The sequence below is a fragment of the Pelodiscus sinensis genome, chromosome 7 (genome assembly GCF_049634645.1).
Source record: "Pelodiscus sinensis isolate JC-2024 chromosome 7, ASM4963464v1, whole genome shotgun sequence".
Taxonomy (NCBI): Eukaryota; Metazoa; Chordata; order Testudines; family Trionychidae; genus Pelodiscus; species Pelodiscus sinensis.
In genome coordinates, this window is record NC_134717.1 from 15,994,046 (window position 1) to 16,015,391 (window position 21,346).

The 21,346-nt window shown below is 41.8% G+C and overlaps 1 protein-coding gene across 11 annotated transcripts in view; it reads right to left on the reverse strand.

Moving 5' to 3' along the window:
- The window catches only part of NCKAP5 (NCK associated protein 5), a 652,533-nt gene that overhangs the window by 125,253 nt on the left and 505,934 nt on the right, over nt 1-21,346 (reverse strand). For all 11 annotated transcript variants that reach the window (XM_075933271.1, XM_075933270.1, XM_025178765.2 and 8 more), the window contains one exon: nt 14,677-14,796. In XM_075933271.1, coding sequence (XP_075789386.1) covers nt 14,677-14,796 — 120 coding nt within the window. The remainder of the gene's footprint in view (nt 1-14,676; nt 14,797-21,346) is intronic.

A 21,346-nucleotide genomic window follows, 5' to 3' on the forward strand; every position in this document is an offset into this window, starting at 1 on the left:
ACTGAAAAGATTTGTCATGTTCATCAGGATTATATGCATGGTGAGCTTTCTAATGCTGAAATAGGAGACACCAAGCATGACAAGTAGGGAGATCACAGAAATACATACATTAGAGATGGAACTGACCTATTGGATCAGTTAGCCCATAACAATGCTGATGGAAGATTGTTCACCACTATCTATTTACCAGTGTGGTGTCCAGTTTAGTTTTCAATGTCCCAAGTGATGAGGCTTCCCCATCTCTTCCCTTGGAGAAGCTATTGCACAATATAACACAACTCATCATCAAGAAAGTTGTCCTAATACTGAAAATAGTCCACTATCAACATGAATTTGATACTTATCCAGCAAAGCACTTAACCAAGTTCTTAATTTTAAGCCTGTGAGGAACATTCACTTGGTTCAAATGTCCAGAAATGTGACTAGTAACAGTCAATGGTGAGTGAGCGGAGAAGTTATTCATTGACTCTCTGAAATACGAAGTATTGGAGTCTCTTTAAAAAGCTCATATGGGGATTAGATACAGCCCCTTTTCCATCTGAGAGAAGTCTCAGGATTGAAATGGTTGGTTGTTTATCTAAGCAAGAGGCTGTTCTGTTAAGGAGATGAATGTCTCAGGGCAGGAAAGCCATCAAGCTGGAACAGTGGGAAACAATCCTCTAGTTGGGACCCACCTTCCAGATGAAATAATGATGTCCTCTTGTTCTGAAGATATTCCTTCAGGCATAGGGATTCCAGTTATTATGAAGAGGCAGGCAACAATAGCAAAGAATTTGATTAGCAGAAACACAGACAGTGGGTTATGCGAGCACTGCAAGAATGGCATGGTCAACTGCTTACCAGGTGTGAAGGTTGCAGATCTCATAATACACCTGGGCAGCTTTATAGGCAGTGATGGGGAAGAGATGATAGCAGGTAAGAGATTAAAGTCCAAAATCTCCATGGTAGCATTCTTTGAAATGCTTCCTATTGTGTGTGCAGAGACACCAAGACAGGCAGCACTTCAGGGTCTAGAGGTGAGGATGGTAGAGGGAGGAAGATTTAAATTTATAAGGAACTGAGACACTTTGGGGGTGGAAGAAGTAGTCCATACAGGAGGGATGGGCTTCATCTAACCAAAATGGAAGCCCCAGACCAAACGCACATAAAATAAAAATGATTACAGAGGATTTTCACAAATAGAGCTAGAGAAAGATGACAGGTGAGAAGAGCCACCTGCTTTGGTCACAGACATCCCTCAGGAATGAACTTACTGAAGGGGGCACACAATACAGTAGAGAAGATAGGAAAGAAGTAGTAACATATAGGTAAAAGCGACTGAGGAACAATCACATATAAAAGAGTCCTCTTTAAATATAACACATGAAGGAAAGCAACTAAATATGGACAAAATACACGTGATTATATATAGATGCAAGAAGACAAAATACTAAAAGGGTGAACTAGAGAGTCTAGCATTAAATGAGGATTTTGATGTAAGAACCATTGCAGGTGAAGGGTGAAGGATAATCAAGGGGACATGGTAATTCTTGTGAACAAAATACATAGGAATGATAAAGTAGATACCACTGTTTGGAGAGTGGCATTATGGGTTTATCTAGACTATTCAGAACTAATCGAAAGAGAACATGCAAATTCTGTGGGAAGCAGAGCTTTCGAAAGTGAAAGTAGTTTAGATGCGGCTTTTTTGGCAACCCTCCCCCCCCTTTGTCAAAAAGCCGCGTAAACCGGCTCTGCTTTCGAAAGTGCAATTGGAAGAAGATATGCAAATTCCCGCAGAATTTGCATATCCTCTTTCCATGTAGTCTAGATAATCCCTATGGGTATGTCTATACTACCCCGCTAGTTCGAACTAGCGGGGTAATGTAGGCATACCGCACTTGCAAATGAAGCCCGGGATTTGAATTTCCCGGGCTTCATTTGCATAAGCGGGGCTCCACCATTTTTAAATCCCCGCTTGTTCGAACCCTGTGCCGCGCGGCTACACGCGGCACGAACTAGGTAGTTCGAACTAGGCTTCCTAGTTCGAACTACCGTTACTCCTCGTGGAATGAGGAGAATGCAGAGAAGCTGCATGAATTCTTTCCAAAGGTCTTCACTGCAGGTGATCTGGAGGAGAGAACAACATTAGAGTGATCCTTTTGTTGCGACAAAGCTGAAATACTCACCAAACTGCTGTGTCACTAGAAGAGGTTTTAGAAAAAAAATATAAAAACTTAACAATAAGACATTACCAGAAGGAGACAATCAAGTGGATGAAGTGTATTTGGCTTTTCGGAAAGCCCTAACGAAGTCCCGCAGCAAAGGCTTCTCAGGAAATCAAGTAGCCATGAAAAAGAGGCCTTACTAATCTATTAGAATTTTCTGAGGAGGTCAACAAACCTGGGTGATCCAGAGCATATGCTGTATCTGGACTTGCATAAAGCCTTTGACAAAGTCCCACACCAAAGACTCTTAAAGTAAGCAGTCATGGATGATAGGGAAGCTCCTCTCCTGGATCACTAACAGATCAAGTGATAGGAAACTAAGGGTAGGAATAAATTGTTTCTATTCACAGTAGAGAGATGTGAATAATAAGTATCAGAGGGTAGCCGTATTAGTCTGAATCTGCAAAAGCGACGAGGAGTCCTGTGGCACCTTATAGACTAACTGAAGTGTAGGAGCATAAGCTTTCGTGGGCAAAGACCCACTTCGTCAGATGCATGTAGGCCAGGATCAGGCTGGAGATGACGAGGTGGATCCAATCAAGGAGGATGAGGCCCACTTCTAGCAGCTGATCTGGAGATGTGAATTCCAAGAAAGCAGAAGCTGCTTTTGTAGTTAGCGAGCCATTCACAGTCTTTGTTTAATCCAGAGTTGATTGTGTCAAACTTAAAGATGAACTGTAGCTCAGCAGTTTCTCTTTGAAGTCTGGTCCTGAAGTTTTTTTGCTGCAGGATGGCTACTTTTAGATCTGCAATTGTGTGTCCAGGAAGATGGAAGTGTTCCCCTACAGGTTTTTGTATGTTGCCATTCCTAATATCAGATTTGTGTCCATTGATTCTTTTACGTAGGGACTGTCCAGTTTGGCCGATGTATATAGCAGTGGGGCATTGTTGGCACATGATGGCATATATTACGTTGGTAGATGTGCAGGAGAATGTACCAGTGACAGTATGGCTGATCTGGTTAGGTCCTGTGATGGTGTTGCTAGTGTATATATGTGGGCAGAGTTGGCACCGAGGTTTGTTGCAAGGATTGGTTTCTGAGTTCGAGTTATTATGGTGCGGTGTGTAGTTGTTGATGAGAATATGCTTCAGGTTGGCGGGTTGTCTGTGGGCAAGGACCGGCCTACCTCCCAAGGCCTGTGAAAGCGAGGGATCATTGTCCAGGATGGGTTGTAGATCACTAATGATGCGTGGGAGAGGTTTTAGCTGGGGACTGTAGGTGATGGCCAGTGGTGTTCTGTTGATCCTGGCCTGCATATTTATACCTGCCTCTGGAAATTTCCACTACATGCATCTGACGAAGTGGGTCTTTGCCCACGAAAGCCAATGCTCCTACACTTCAGTTAGTCTATAAGGTGCCACAGGACTCCTCGTCGCTTGTGAATAATAAGGTTATTCTGCAGGAAATTCAGAGCCTTGAAATGGTTAAAACTAAAGTTCATAAACATGCCTTTAGAAGGCACATATGCATGAGGCAGGGTCTGGATATTTGGTATGCTATCCAATCTGATTTATGCAGATTTCAGCTTATATTTTTTTAAATGAAGGTTAACTGTTGACATCCTTTTCTAGCAATATACAGTGATCTTTGGGATTGTCTCCTCCTTACCTACACATTTTGCATATTCCAACAGAGCATCTCTTTTAACTATCTGTATTCAAAACACCATCATGTTTCAAGATGTCTGAATGTAAGATCAGACCCTGGGCCATTCCTTTCATCCACTCCTGCCAGGTCTTAAACAATTATTTCTTCTCATATATAATAAAGTTGTATAATAAAGTTGTTGGAGAAATTTACCCCTTTCTGCTAGGTTGATAAATATGTCCATCTAAATAAGTGTATTTCTCTTCAAATACATGTTTTAGAGCTTCAAATCATTACAGAAGTCAATATAAAAAGTATTACCTACATTAAGGTGAGAGTTTAGCAATCTGGCCACAGAATTGTGGACAAATTTTCAGGCCACAATTAAGCAATATGGAAGATCCACGAAAAATTAATTATATTAATCCCACCAACGTCCCCCAGGCATAAGTGGATGTTTCAAAAGACTTCCTGCTTTGTTCTGAAGCTGCTAAAGTGATATTTTTAGAGTCAAAGATAAACTGACAATTAAAAGAGAGATTGGGAACAGAGATGCCTTGGTCTTATGATAAGCAATATTATTTTATACTTCCTATACTCTATAAAAGATTATTATTTATTTAATGAAATAAATCATATCATTAAAAACTACTAGTACTACTTTGCACTTATTTCACACCTATCATCCAAGGATCTCAACTTGCTTTAATAGCGTCAATGACAATAATTCCGTGTACGAAGAGATAAAACAGAATTCAGCTAACAAATATAGGCACAATGGAAAATTGGTTTTTTTAATGCCTTTATTTGATTTTCATTGTAATATACAAGCTCTTTTAAAATGGCTTTGGTATATATGACAGGCTAAATCCTGTCCTCAGTTACATTTGTACAAGTGTATGAATGTAAGGGCAGAATTTGGCACTATGTCTTCAATGAACCAGCATCTTCCCTTGTGTACAATGGGGAAAATCAGGAATAATGACATTAGGGGTATGTCTACACTACCCTCCTAGTTCGAACTAGGAGGGTAATGTAGGCATACCGCACTTGCTAATGAAGCCCGGGATTTGAATTTCCCGGGCTTCATTAGCATAAGCGGGGAGCCGCCATTTTTAAATCCCCGCTGCTTCGAACCCCATGTAGCGCGGCTACACGGGGCTCGAACTAGGTAGTTCGGACTAGGGTGCCTAGGTAGTTCGGACTAGGGTGAAACGAGGAGTACCGGTAGTTCGGAATAGGCACCCTAGTCCGAACTACCTAGTTCGAGCCCCGTGTAGCCGCGCTACACGGGGTTCGAAGCAGCGGGGATTTAAAAATGGCGGCTCCCCGCTTATGCTAATGAAGCCCGGGAAATTCAAATCCCGGGCTTCATTAGCAAGTGCGGTATGCCTACATTACCCCGCTAGTTCGAACTAGCGGGGTAGTGTAGACATACCCTAGTAGAGTTACTCTGAGGTAAATGACGCGTACAACGTAAGATCAGAATCAGGCCCAGTATCTGTAATTCCATTTTCACGTGTAAGGGCAGAAAAGGGTAATAAACTGGAAGAGAAAGCACTGAACTCATTTCTCTTTTTCAAGAGAAAACAAACCACAATCTGAATTGACAAAGTTAAAGGTGTGTGTTGCGGAGTAGCAGCTCATGGAGAAAAGTTCATTTTTAGGCAATTTTACGCAACGTTTAGAAATAAAATGTTTCCTTTACCAACAGAATGTATGCTGATTTAAAAAGTCAAATAATGTAACAGCAGTAATTAAAATTGTGTTCCTATATTACAGATAACCTATGTCATCTTGGGCAAATCAGCAGCCACAGACTTCCTTCTTGGGATTCATTCAGCTTCTCTGCATTGGCTTTGTCTTCCTTGAGAGCTCCTTTTCATCCAAAACCAAATCTCAGCCTGTCTAACATTCTCTCCTGATGTAACATGGTTAGCTAAAATGGAGCACAGCTCCCTGTAACGTGTGCGGCTGAGTGGCCATGCAGGAAGAAATTAAGACCTGCCCATCTCATTAGTGGAATTGTGCAGCGTGCCTGCACTACTTAGCTAGCTTCTCCTGAGTCCTGACCTTGTGTAGGTGGAGAAGATGGAAAGAGGGAAGTTGGTGGGTTTGGTGGGGGGATAGGAGCGGGGGAGTCAGCATGGGGGTCGGGAGTTCAACTCTCTCAGGCAGCTCCAACTGTAGAAGTGGCACCTTCTCCTTCCCAGTGAGCCTGCAAATAGAAGCAGCACCCCTCCTCCACACCTCTCCCAGGCAGCACCATGTGCTGGGATGCTTTGAAAACAAGTGGGGGAAGTTCCTCATCCCCTCTACTCCTCCCCCTCCAGCAGCGACATGTACTGGGCTGCTTTGAATACAAGCAGCAGCAGCAGCTCCTTGTCCTCCCTCTGCTCTCTCCCCTCCCAGGCAACCCCATCTGCTGGCTGCTTTGAGTAAAAACTGCACCTCCCTGTCTCCTCTGGCCCTTCCCCACAGGTCGCTATTTTAGAAATTCACTAGCCCGGAGTAACTGTCCACGTCTACTCGCGGCAGTGAAATGGGGGTCCAATTTAAAGCCCTAACTCGAATTAGCTGGTATTCTTCCTGCAATGAGGTTTCAATGCCGCGTGTAGATGCGGGCAGTTACTCCGGGCTAGTAAATTTCTAAAATGGTGACTGGCCAGGAACATGCAAATCAAGCACGGGGTATTTAAATCCCAGGCTTGATTTGCAACTTCGGTATGCTTCATTTGCCTCCCTACTTCGAAGTACCCTTAGAGTTACACAGCCATAAAATAAAGGGTACATCTATAAAGCAGGTTTAAAGTTTAATTAAGCAATGCAACTTCAGATACATCAATTGCATAGCTGAAGTCAAAATATCTTAATTCGGCTTTGGGCACTGTCTACACAGCAGGAAGTCGAAGTAAGAGTGTTCTTCTTTTGACTTCCCTTACTTCTTATGAAATGAGGGTTACCATAAGTCAGAGTAAAAAGTCCTCCAGCTCAACATTATTGTGAAATAAAGGCTTGCAGTGTAGACACGCTTTATTTCAGAATAACTAGTAATAACGTTTGGAATAACACTGCTGTGTAGATGTGGCCAAAGAGAGCAATTCAGATCTGAGAATGAGACTGTGCTAACTTGGTGCTAAAATACTGAAGCTTGCTGTTCACCCACGTTATTCAGATTTCTTACGTGCAGAAATAAAAATACAAGAATAAAATATACAGAAGGATTTCATTTCTCAATCTTTCCCCAGAGCTGAATCACACCAGCTTTGATGAATGGTAAAGCAAATTGTCTGAAAGATTTGAGATATGTAAACAGAACTGAATTATTTTTAAAAATCCCATTTCTTGGGTAATTGGGAGCAATATGTGCACAAGAAAGCATGCAGAAGTGAGCCCATTAAATAACATTTAGCCAGTAATTGAAAACAATTTAAAACATCTATCCCAACAGCCCAACCCAATCCCTGCCATCTCAGGCCCCAATTGCCTTCAACTCTACTTTCCTGACAAAGACAACAAGAGCACACACCTTCTTAATAAGATACCATATAGCAATTGAAATTTTTTCATCATTAATTTTCTTCTTTATTTTATTTCATATTAAATAAACTTTTAAAGTCATGCACCATGTTAATTATCCCTTGATATAGTAGTCTTTCTTCTGCTATAACATTAAAATATATATAGTGCATCTAGGATTTTTGTAGTGGCACACCTCCTCATAAACGCACATGACCTCATATTGGTACACATGACAAAACTCACTCCACTCATGGACTCACAACACTGAAACGGAGGTCCTGATTTTTCCTTCTATATACTTTTCAAAGGGACAGGCTACAAGCTCTTCCCCATCCCCCTCTCCAACGGATAAAGAAATGGGGGTTAACTGGACAGGAGCTCCATTAATGCCATGGGTCATGGCCTTGGCAGTTGCTGCTTTTCAGTTGCTATTGAGATGAGGGCACCTCTAAAAGGGGAAATCTCCACAAATCTGTCACAGCAGGTCAAGGAGAAGGGTGGCTGGATAACAAGCACACGTTAGGTACCCTAGGCACTTGCTTATTTAGCCTACACCTAATAGCAACTCTATAAATGACTTCCAGCAACAGGAAAGCATGTCTCCAGAGAGCCTTGAAACAAACTCACCTCCAGTACAAAGAGGTGATAGAGCAGAGACTGAATTACCTCCAGTTCCTGGAAACTGGCTTGGGTTGCTTAATTTTTTTAAGGCAGGAATGAGATTTCCCCCGTGTGACATGCACTGCCCACAATGGAAGCAGCGAAATTTCTAGTATCCAAGAATTAATGTAGCAATCTGCATAATCAAATCCCCCAGATAAACACAGTCATTTCTTGTTCAGTACCAGCAGTCCCTAGGATTTAATGAATACTTATATTTATCCCAAAGTCATGAAAATGTAATATTTAATAACTGTTTTACAGTAGCGGCGAGGAGTCCTGTGGCACCTTACAGACTAACTGAAGTGTAGGAGCATAAGCTTTCGTGGGCAAAGACCCACTTCGTCATATGCACTTCGTCAGATACTGTTTTACAGTGAAGCCTTCTTAAAGTTGTCATTTAAACCTTCCTTGCATGAAATTTACTAAATCTGGAGTAATCAGTTTTTCTTTTTGATCTATGTGTGAAACATGAGAAAAAACAGCAGTGCATTCAATATTATATAAGGAATATGTTCTGCACTCAAATTTAAATCACTTGTATCACATCCTTAAGTGATCATTGTGAATAATGTTCTCCTCTTGTTTATAAGCAGAAACCAAACAGATTGTGAAGGCTTTGTTTAAAGTCAAAGGCACTAAAATAACCTATGATACTGGTGATTCATTATTTTGAAAGCATTTAAGCTCACTGATGCAAGATTTCAATACCACTGAAATGAACTGGAAGAAATCCATACTTTGATTCAAATTTGGTATGTCAAGAAATTCCTATATAGTTTTAAAAGCACATTTAAATTTAAGTAAAAGAGTTTATTAATGTCTGATTGCAGAATAATCTGCTGGTAACATGCAATCAAGTCGCTGAGGATAATGTTATACATGATAGCCACAGGGGGAAAAAAACTACTAAGATTAACTCTTAATATTAATGACTACTCTGTAGTCATTTATTTCAAATTCGTAACTATATTTAATTGTATAAAGAATTTTATGATGAGATTTGTATGAAAATAATATTGTATTGTGTTGTGTAAATCAATGGTCAATAAAGGATAATATTTTTATACATTTAAGTAAATGAATAGCAACTGACTTTGAATACGACGTATGAGCCTAGGCTGGAATTTTCAAAACTCTCAGGGTTAGTCTTCTTTGAAAATCCCAACCCTACATTACAGATCTTATTATCCTAAGTCATTTAAATGCTTTTCAGAATTTATAAATATGTACACAACATGTAAAGCAAAGACAGTTACTGATTATATAATTTCTTTAAACTCAACTATATCTTTAGAAAATAACAATAATACAAGTAGGCAATAGTGCTTAGTAAATGAAAGCAGATCTTGAGCTTCATTCTAAAGCACATGGATCACACAACCTGTCTTAGAATAGTGTTTCCCAGAAGGTAGGTCTTAACCCACCAGTGGGTCATGCAAAGTTCCAAATGGGTCACCATGCATAGACGGTAGATCACTCTCCACCATCCTCTGCGTATCTCCCCTCTGCACTGGGCCAGGATTAGAGTTGCAATGTCAGGATGGAGGTCAGATATACCTTACAGTGGGTCACAAAAACTCACAAAATGCAGCTGACAGTTTGCCTTAGTACAGTGGTTTTCAAATTTTTATACTGGTGAATCCTTTCATATGCAAGCCTCTGACTGTGACTCCCCTTATAAATTAAAAACACTTTTAACTTTTTTCATTTAACATTATTATACATGCTGGAGGGGAAACAGGATTTGGGGCTTGACTAATATATGAGGTTAGCATGTATACATATATATTAGTCATAGGTATATTATCCTCTTGCACAATTATGTAGATAGATAGATAGATAGATAGATAGATAGATAGATAGATAGATAGATAAACTATGCATTAAGTGAATATAGCATTAAATACAAATACTATAGCAGTTATGCAGCCTAAATTGACCTATACCTTTATTATTACCCTTCCTATTCATTTATGCTGGAATCCCATAACACCATGCACTAACTGAAGTAAGGTTTGGTTTAAATAGATAGGAGACTTGCCAGGAAAAGGAGATACGTATATTTTACCTAGTAAGAGATAGGAAATTATTCCCACAGACCAGTACTAGAATATCCCAAAGGAAGATGACAAGATATGATTTTTCTACCCCGATGCAAACCTAGAAAGTATCTAGGAATGCTAGTGTCCAAAACGAAGATAAAGAAAGGAAAAGAACTACAAGTTAATGAACTGGGACAATGTGATGGGTTGAATTTAGTGACGTATCAAGAAATATGTATGTGATAAAAATATCCTATAAATATTACCAGCTGAAATATGCAGCTCTGGGAGATACCATACATGTAAATTAAATGTGAGAATGTTGCATGAGATGGCTTTCTAGAGACTGGCATCCTATAAAGCCTTTTTCCGACCTGTACTAAATTATTATTGGCTTATAGCTATAAACCTGATTGGCATTGGTTATTAAGTCTATTGAGTATATTTTATAATGAACCAAAGTGTGGTTAAGGAATTGACTATACAGTTTATCAACAGGCTCCACTGCCTTACAACATCCACGTGCAGCTAAATGTACAGAGATTCCACATGGAAGCTCGTACGTGTTAACTCCACAGTTGTGGTTTCCTGGTTGCCTGTATGTACATTATACATGTGCATTTTGTGACAGGAATAATCAGAACTTTGAAGCCACAGACCATTTAAATAATTACGGTATTTGGCCCCAATTCAAGAAAGCATCATGACTCAGGGATGTATTTAAATACACACTTGAATATGTTGCTGAATAGGGATAACTTTCTAAAGAGCTTTTTTGAATCTGGGTTTAAAAGTGCATATCAAAATAGAATCTCTTCCAGGATTAATATAATTAATTGCCTAATCTAAGAGAATTGAGTTATATAATTTGGAAATATGTTAAAATGGTGAAGTCTAAGATCATGAATTGGGCAAATTAATTTAGAAGATAAGCTAAAATATGGAAAAACTTAAAAAACAACAAATAGTTCTGAAGCAGGTTAGAACAGGGCGTTGGCAGCCCTGGGGGCTACAATGATACTCACAGCATATGCAGAGGGGCGCAGGTTAAGTGTGGTTGCATAAACATGCAAATATATATGCAAATATATGCAAATAACTTCTTTCACACTAATGGGCATGAATACAAAGGTTAAGGCAAGACTACACAACATGCGGGCCCCATTTAAGTCAGTTCTGCTGATATTAATAAAATGCAATATTTACCCGATTTCCACCCATGTGACAACACTTTTAATGAGCAATGACAGTCCAGGAATTTAAGTACTAAAATGCATATCAACAGAAGACCATTATACTGACTACTTTTTTGTTTTGGCTCCCACCCACGGGCCACATGTTGAGCCCCGCATAAACTCAAACTGCAACAGGGGCTGCAAACAAATAGGCCGCAGGCTACATGCAGCCCACAGACCATGTGTTGAGTAGCCCTGGCTTAGAGACTAACAAAAAGTGTAGATGGTTTCATGGGCACAACCCACTTCTTCAGGTAAATGGAGTAAGAGATCTAAGGTACAAATACATAGCAGAGAAAGGGAGAGGATGGGAAGGTGTGATGGGGCGGCATGGCCCCGCACTTGCGCGCTGGGTGGTAGAGAGCCCCGCTGCGGAGGCCCGTTCAGCTGCTGGGCAGCTGGCATGGAACAATTGATCAGCGGGAAGGGCGAGACTGTCGAGCGGCAGCCGACGATGGACAAAGGGCCTGAAGGGCTAACCCTGCATCGGATGTAAATGGCCCAGAGGAGCAGACCCGGGGGGGAGCGGGGCGGAACTATAAAAAGCAGATGGACGCCCGGGGAAAGGGGGAGAAAGAGTGAGCCAATGCCAAAGGGGCGAGACAGGCGCCTCCCTCCCTCCCTAGGGTGAAGACCAGACCTAGAGGATAGCAACGGACCGAGAGTGTGGCGTAACACGTCGGGTGAGCCGAAAGAGCTGGGGGAGGGGGGCGAGACGCTCCCAGAGGGCCAGCAGGGAAGGAAGTAGCCCAGGACGGGCCTGGGAAGCCCGAGAGCTGGTGAGTTTCGGGCAGCACCCCATCAGTCAGGACATGGGTCCGAGTGTTCTCCCATCCTAGGCTGGGGTTTGGAGAGCGGGAGGGACCAAACCCCCCTTCCCCGCCAACCAACAGTCAACCCAGAACAAAGAGAAGGCACAGGGAAGCAGGGGCACCTCACTGTGGCGACTCCGGAGCAAGCGTCACTAGTAACAATCACAGCGGGGGCCCAGCAAGGGCCAGAGTAACCCCGGGACCCAATCTAGGAAGTGGAGCCCTGGCTGTAGTGCGGTGCTCCCACGGATGGGCCCCGGACAGGAGGGAAAGAGAAGAAAAGAAAATAGGAAAAAATATTGTCAATTAGAGTGTCTGTGCTAAATGGGGCTAATTGAATGGGCTTTAAGTACCCGGGTTCTTAGCTTTTTATGTCATTAGGGTGTGGAATGCAGTAGCCCATCCAGATCAGGTCTTTGTTCAAACCTTGATTACAGGTGTCAAACTTGTAAATCATTAACAATTTACAACCTATCCTAGAAAATGATTCTTCACTCTCAGAAGCCTAGTGGGACAGGCCAATCCTCGTCCACAGACAATCCCTGAACCTGAAATAAATTATTTCCAGCAACCAGCCAGAACTCCTCTTTCATACTCATTCAGGAACCCACCCCTGCAATTAACCTCTGGTACCAACTCTGTCCACACATCTATACAAATGACATCATCACAGGACCTAACCACATAAGCCACCACATCAGAGGCTCATACTACTACGCATCCACTAATGTGATCTATGCCATCAAGTGCTAGCAATGCCCCTCTGCCATGTATATTGGCCAAACTGGACAGTCCTACGACAAAGGATTAATGGACACAAATCAGTTATGTGAAATGGTAACACACAGAAACCTGTTGAGGAACATTTTAACTTGCCTGGGCACTCACTAATGGATCTAAAAGTGACTATACTCTTACAAAGCAATTTCAAAAACCAGCTGGAGAGAGAAGCTGCAGAACTTGGGTTTCATTTACAAGTTTGACACCTGTAATCAAGGTTTGAACAAAGTGACCAGGATGGGCTGCTACATTCCACATCCTAATGATATAAATAGCTAAACACCGGGTACTTACAGCCCACTCTATTAGCCTCATTTAGAACTGACACTTTAATTGACAATATTTTTTCCTATTTTCTTTCCTTCTCTTTCCCTCCACTTTCCCTCTCTTTCTCTGCTATTTATTTGTACTCTGGGTCCCTTACTCCATTCATCTGAAGAAGTGGGTTGTGACCACAAAGGCTCATGATATCTATATTTTTTTGTTAGTCTCTAAGGTGCTGCAGAAATATTTGTTTTTTTAAGTTTTGTTCAGTTACAGACTAACACGGCTACTCTCTGAAACTAAATTGTGGTAATTCAAAATTTACTATTCTGTTTTTCTGCAAAAAATATGTGCACCTTTATAAGAAGTCCTTGATAGTATGAAATACACTGACACTCTTCCTTTGATTTTTCCCCAGGGCTCAATATATTTGATGACCTGTTTCAGTTGCACAACACACATACACTTTGCTGACAGATCGAAGACCTGGCGTTTAGGAATGAACCTGGTGCCCCTTGTCACTTGGCCAATAAAGACTAAGCAAGTGAAGCCAGAAAAATTCTGCAGATATGAAGATCTTGCCTGCTAAACCATGGAGAGGCAACAATGATAAATGTTACAAATTCACGCAAGCTAAAAATAAAGACATACTAGATCATCTATTCCCTTCTGCTACCAATGCAGGTCCATTCTCTGCCTAGCACTTGGAGCAGTACAGTTTCAAATAATGTTTGTCATAGGTCTGACGCCAGTTCCTTTGAAAAGATACATGCCATCCTAAGAGCCAAATTTCACCATCATTTACATATGCGGAACACCTGGAAATTTCATAAGAGTATTACTCATGCTCTTACATAGGCCAAATTCTGTATTCTCATGTACTTTTCTTTGATATCGGAAGACAATTCTAATGGGAAGGGGAATAAAGAATAATAGGGAAGATAAATGTAATTTTATATTAAGGGAAATGCCAAATCAAAAGAAATCTGCAGCCTTCCTGATTTTTTGAGACTAATAAGAAAGAGTGGGAGATAGGTCACTCTACCTGTGAGTTCTTGACTGTCTTGTCTCAGAGAAAAGGTAAATAAAATATTGCTCTGGGCCTACAAAATGCATTGAATCACTACAGCAAACATGGAGAAAGCTAAACAGACTGATTTCCTTCTAATAGAAAATATCATGGAAATATATGATGACAACTTTTGCCCCCCCCCCCCCGAAGGAATAATGAACCCACATATCATCCCATTTATCATCCTGAGAAGGCACCTCTAAAAGTAATATGTGTTGATGGACACTTTCGGCACATGATAACTCTAAAAGTAAGTTATTCCTCAGATACACTTCTCTCTCCACTTCTGCACATGATGCACAGCCAGAGTTTGGCAGTGTATGTTTTCAATTTCAACTGGTATGAGATGATAGATAACTGGCTTTCCACTAATACATTATGACTATGAGTTGTCACTTCTTGCTAGCTAATATTATATTAGGAAGATTAATATTATGTAATTGTACTGCATCTGAATTTAGCAGATTCCAGAGGCAAAGGTTTCTTCCTACCTGGAGAAGGAGGTCAGAAGCTGGTTTGACCCTTTGTTGGAAAAGCACATTCAACATTCGATTTTGTTGTTCCAAATCAAAAACTCTTGTTTTCAGCTTTATGCATTCTTCCCTTAGATCCTACAACATAGAAGAACAAATAGGAGGATTAAGGAAACTATGCAATGAAAAACTCTTGAAAATATTTTATGGAATAGGAAGCTTAAGAAGAGACAAATGAGTAAAATTTTCAAAATAGCAGAAATAAATCAGAAAGCAAGATACTACAACATTTCCCTGATTTTTTGATCATCCCAAGATAATATTTAATATGCAGAAACATTAGTTACAGTACATATGCTTTTGGAGTGCAATGCCAGTTAAACCTTAGCAGCCGTGTGTTTTATTATACTGATATGGTCATAAAATAAATCAGAAAACATAAGAATAATTATGTTTTCAGAGAACTGGACTGTGTCTTTAAGTGCAGCCCTAATGTTCCATGTGCTTTGTAAGCTACTCTATTCTAGAAGTAGATCAAAGTGGCTCCTCCAAAACCTCCTCCCTTTCCCTACCTACTTCTGCTTGCTCTGGAGCAGTTGTACAAAAAGAAAAGAGTACCACTGTCCATGCTGGCTGAGTTGTGCTAACTGCTGCATTGAAAAGGGGGGAATGCCAAGACTCTTTATCTTCCATACGTCTTCCTGTCCACCAGCTCTGGACTAGCCACTCTAGAGGTGGTTTGACCACAGACAGAGGATGATGAGTCTGCTACAGCTTAGGCTGACGAATCTCATCCCGAGTTTTAAAGGTTCACCCAGATTAACTACCAATAAGAGCTACTATTTGTAACATGATGACCCTGGCTGGGTTGTCTGCTGCTGAGATTTCACCTGGGATCTCTGGTTTTTAAAGCCCGTATGCCTGAGCTGAAGAGTGCAGGTCAATTAGCCAAAGGCTACCTTTCATCTTTCACCTCTAGAGGGGGATAGTGTTAGCTATACCCATTCCCCAGGTCTAGTACAGGGCAGTAAAACTGAATCTTAGCCCCTTATCTCTTAGGTTGCCACAAAGTCCAAATCACCGCTCAGAACAGAGTGAATGGTGGCATGATAAACTAGAAAACCATGTATGTGTTTTTATATACCCAGCATAATTCCACACTATAAAATATTTCAATCGTCAAATTTGATGATGCAATTTTTGTAACTGAACGGATAACTATTTAAAGAGAAATTGCCGAGTAATTTAGCCCATTAATTTTATCTTCTTTAGAATTATTATGGTCTAATGGGAATTGATATAGTCTAGATTTTAGATGTCTATCACACTTGCATCTAAGACCAAAAGCACTTCAAGCATTATTTATATACATAAGAAACCTATTGAAATTAAGCACGTACTTAAGTGCTTTTCTGGACCCAGGCCTACGTGCAGATCCTAAATGTTTGTTCTTTTTGCAATCACTATTCTGCTAGCAAAATATTAATGAAAGACCACTTTACTAGACCCACTGTTTATGCAAAACCTGTTTTATGCTCTCGTGCTGCAGCAGCGGCGACGAGGAGTCCTGTGGAGCTATGCAACCAGATAGCTGAAGGAACATAACAAATGCTTTATTCTCAGAGCCACAATGGCATCTTTGATAGTGCTGATATACAATCCATGAAGTAAACATTAGCCATGTTGGTGTATATTCCATCAAAATTGCAAGGGTAGGAGGAATCAATGTTTGCCCAATTAAAAATGAAAAAGGTAATATGCAAATACATTTTAACAGCAATTATCTAAGTGAGTATTGTAAACAATTGCAAATTAAAAAAATAATATTTTAATTAACGGCTTTTGGCAGCATCTGCAACCCTTTCATTGCTCCACTCTTCTGCAATTTCTGTGCTGTTGCAGAAGGTGGTGACTTTTCTTTATATTTTTGATATTCCTATGGAATTTCAATCATTAAAGTATTTGGTACATGGAGCAAAACCTGGCACATATTCTGAACCACATAGGTATACCTAGCAATTGATAGTAGCACTAAAGTATGCTGACTATAACATATTGGATCCATTTTTTGAACAGATCTATCTTTAGCAGCAGGACAGAAGTGTTTGTTGATAGCACAGTATTTTGAACAAAGCAACTCTCAAACTTAGGGCCATAAATTGGCCTCACGGTACAGCTTGGCTGAAAGTATATTTGAATACAAATTTCAGATATGGGCCTAAGACTTCCTCTCATTGGCCATTTAAAGGGACATAGCAATCTGCAACAAAGTGAAATTCTATAGTGATTAGGTAGGCTTTGACTTTAACTCTCTGCACACAGTTATATAATAAAGGTGGTAGTCTATTTTGCAGGACATGAGATCTCTGTGTTACAGTCAGCATGACCTGCAAAAATCAGAAAGGATTGCAATCCTAGTGGTACTCATGTGAGCAAATAAACTGCAGGCACATTTATTCCCACAAAAAGTATAACCACTCTTTTCAGTTTCTTTACATTTAGAACAGCTGCTATATTCTGGCACTGCCTAAGTACATTTATTTTTCATCACATGGTGGAGAAACAGGCCTCTGGCTTCAATATGCTTGTCTGTCAATAGCATTAACAATGTATTGACCCACGGAGGTGAATGAACCTGATGAGGTAGCTGCTCAGAGTGGGAAATTATAGTCAGAAGTAACTAAAGTGCCTGTCTGCCGAAGTGGCGGTTCTTATCTAAAGTGTACTATAGCCAGCACAGAGAATACAAAAGAGGTCACTACACAATGAGAAAATCTTGCCCTGAGACCACTGGAAGCATGCTGAAATATCTTTAGTTATAGAGGTATCACTGGATGAATTATAAACTTATTTTCCCTAGATACATTAATAGGACAGTGCTTATTTTAAGTGGTTTAAAAACTATCTAAGGGTATGTCTACACTACAAAGTTAATTCGAACTAATGGACATTAGTTCGAATTAACTTTGATAGGCGCTACAATAGCGCTCCGCTAGTTCGAACTTAATTTGAACTAGCGGAGCACTTAGCTCGAACTAGGTAAACCTCATTCCACGAGCACTAAGCCTAGATCGAACTTACTAGTTCGAATTAAGGGCTGTGTAGCCACTTAATTCGAACTAGTGGGAGGCTAGCCCTCCCCAGCTTTCCCTGCTAACCACTCTGGCCAACACCAGGGAAACTCATATGCCCCCCTCCCGGCCCTGGAGCCCTTAAAGGGGCACGGGCTGGCTACGGTGCCCGTGCCAGTTGCAAGCCTGCCAGCACGCAGCCAGCAGACCCTGCACCTGGCACACCTCGAGCCAGCCACCCGATGCCCCCCAGCCCTCCGCCTCTTCCCGGGACCAGGCTGGCGGCTCTCGGGAGCCTGCCCAGGACCGCAAGAGGCGGGCACCCGCCTGGTCTAGTGCAGACATCGTGGACCTCGTCCACGACCTCCGCACTAAGCACAGGAAAGTGGCCGTCTAGGGCAGGAGAGTTGCCAGCCTGGCCACCCAGGAGCAGCTTTCTATGAAAATCAAGATGGTCCACTGAGACCCCCGAACCTGAGCCCTGAGCTTAGAATGGCCGTACTGGGTCAGACCAAAGGTCCATCTACTCCAGTAGCCTGTCTGCTGACAGCAGCCAACCCTAGGTACCCTGGAGGGGATGGACCAAAGACAGTGACCAAGCCATTTGTCTCATGCTATCCCTTTCCAGCCTTCCACAAGCTTTGGGCAGGGACACCACTCCTACCCTCTGGCTAATACCACTCCATGGACCCAACCTCCATGAATTGATCTAACTTCTCTTTAAACTCTGTTCTAGTTCTAGCCTTCACAGCCTCCTGTAGCAAGGAGTTCCACAGGTTGACTATTTGCTTTGTGAAGAATAACTTTCTGTTACTAGTTTGAAGCCTGCTACCCATTCCTTTCCTTTGGTGTCCTCTAGTCCTTCTATTATGGGAACTAATGGAGAACTTTTCTTCATGCACCCTCTCCACACCATTCATACTTTTAGAGACCTCTATCATATCCCCCCTCTGTCTCCTCTTCTCTAAGCTGAAAAGTCCCAGTCTCTTTAGCCTCTCTTCATATGGGACCTGTTCCAAACCCCTGATCATTTTAGTTGCCCTCCCCTCTCGCAGCCTCTCTTTTCCCCTCTCCTACCTCCTTTTCCCAGTCTCCCCCAGTTTTGTTCAATAAAGAGAGTTTCTATTTTTGAACACACGTGTCCTTTATTTTTTACATCAGGAAGGGGGGCTAGGTAGGGGTAAGTGGAAAGAGGTGAGGGAGGAATGGGCTACGAGCCCCCGATGGGAAGGACTGGGCTGGCTTTGCGGGCTGCTCGGGGTAGAAGTTCTCCTGCAGCCCCCTGATTGTCCCCTCCCCCCGGATGGCAGCCTGGGGCAAGTGCAGCTGGGCTGATGGCCGAGTGCTGTGATGTTCCAAGTGTGGGCACTCAGGGCACTCCAAGCCAGGACTGCTTTGCAAGCGGGGCACCCCTGAGAACTGTTTGTCCAGGGTGGGGGTCGGGTCCCTTTAAGCACAGCCCTCGGCTAGCCTGAGACAGCAGCTCCACGCTCTAAGTCCTACTTTGATGCCCTGCCGGCACTGCTTCCGGCCAGCCTTAACCTCTGTTCAGGATCCACTCAATATGGACATGCTAGTTTGAATTAGCAAAACGCTAATTCGAACTAGTTTTTAAGTCTAGATGCGCTAATTCAAATTAGCTTAGTTCGAATTAGCGCTGTAGTGTAGACATATCCTAAGTTACACATTTGATGCCTTCAAAAATGATGAGGCAATGATATCTATTTGAGGTGTATTGAATTCCTAAAGCTTTAATTCTCTCAGGGTACGTCTACACTTGCTCCCTAGTTCAAACTAGGGATGCAAATGTAGCCTACCGAAATTGCTAATGAAGCGGGGATTTAAATATCCCGTGCTTCATTAGCATAATCTTGCCCGCACACTATTCTGCTCGCCATCTGATCTGAACCAGGAAGTGCGCTCTGAGACACGTTTGTTCGAGTCAAACCCCTTGGTTTTGATTTTTATGAGGAGTAACGTTAGTTTGAATCCAGGGATTTGATTTGAACTAACGTGTCCTGAGCACACTTCCTGGTTCGAATCAGTTGGCGAGCGGAATAGCGCACGGGTGAGTTTATGCTAATGAAGCGTGGTGGAGTCGGCATGAGCTGGACCGAGGAGTCCAGGTTCACGCTGGTCGGGGACACTGCACCTCTATATTTAAATGTAGCTTTGCATAGTGTTCTTTATCGACTAGTAGTGTAGTCGACACAAATTGTAGCGACTATATGATTAGTTAGATAACCACAATTTAATATCCTTAGTTCACAAACACACCCCTCCACCACAATAATGATTTGCTTTGTGTCCCAGAGCAATGCCTAGTAGGCTACTACAGTGCACAACTCTCACTGGCAATAGAAATACTGAATATGTAAAAATTCTCTGATGCCTGTAGATAACAATGTGAACACAAAGCAGCACTTTTCTTTTAGCAGTTTTCTAATACTGACAAAACTGTCAGCAAAAAAATTCTGCAAGTGTAGACATAACCTGACCAATGTAGCCTCTCAAACCTTTCACTTTAAGAGCAAACTGTGGAGGTCTTTAGAACATTAAAATATTCATGTAAAGTAGAATGCCTGGTTATATTAAAATAGTAAATTGATCAGTAGGCAGGTAGCACCATAATTAACAAATCCTGAAGTATCTCATTATGTCCTTTTCTGATGGTAGAATGAGTGGATATTAAAAAAGTGACTCCACAAATTTCTCTCACAGTGTTGTAGTATCTGAGGCCAGGTATACATTGGACCTGGAAAGTCAGCTTATGGCACACCACTCCAGCTATGCAAAATGAGTAGCTGGAGTTGGCTTACCTTCAGCCGAGCCATGGTGGCATCCATTCTGTGGGAAACCAACAGAGCAAATGCTCCCTTCGGCTGCCCTTACTCCTCACAAAAGGAGGAATATTGGACACCAGCTGAAGCCGCCCTTAGTGTTCAATTTAGGGGTCTATACTAAACACTTTAAATCGAACACTAGAAGATCAACTACTGGAGCGTGAAACTTCTGGTAAATATAGGCCAGCTGTTGGTGTCACATAGTCTTTGAGGTGTTTATTCTTACAAACACCCACTGCACTATTCTGCAATACCAGAACTATTTTCCCTCAGCTGGGAAATGATGGCTTTCCTTCAAACTGTAGAAATCCACAGCCTTTCCTTTGAATCCATTTCCTCTGTAGTAAGGCTTCATTACTGTCCACATATTCGCCATACACAGCTCGAAAGGAAACTTGTAATACCAGATAACAGGTGGCAACAATTTAAAGATTAGAAAGGGACCTTGTGGATCCTAAAGCAGAGAACATGGGTCAGCCCTTGCCTGCAAGGACCCTGGTGTAGCAGGGTGAAAAGCAAAGGTCATATATATGGATCAATTGGCAATTCCATTATGCACTGTAACTCCAATGTCACCATGTTGATCCAGATCTTTAGGAAAACTTAGACCCAAGCACCCAGCCACACTTTCTCCACTGAGCACTAGGGATCTCTGGAGAGGGGATGGAAACCTCACAAAGGGTGAAAAACTATTTCACACAGTTTACTCCAGACTTCTGGAATCTGCTTCTAGAGTGTTAACATGACAAGAAAAGGGAAATGCTCTGTAGCAGC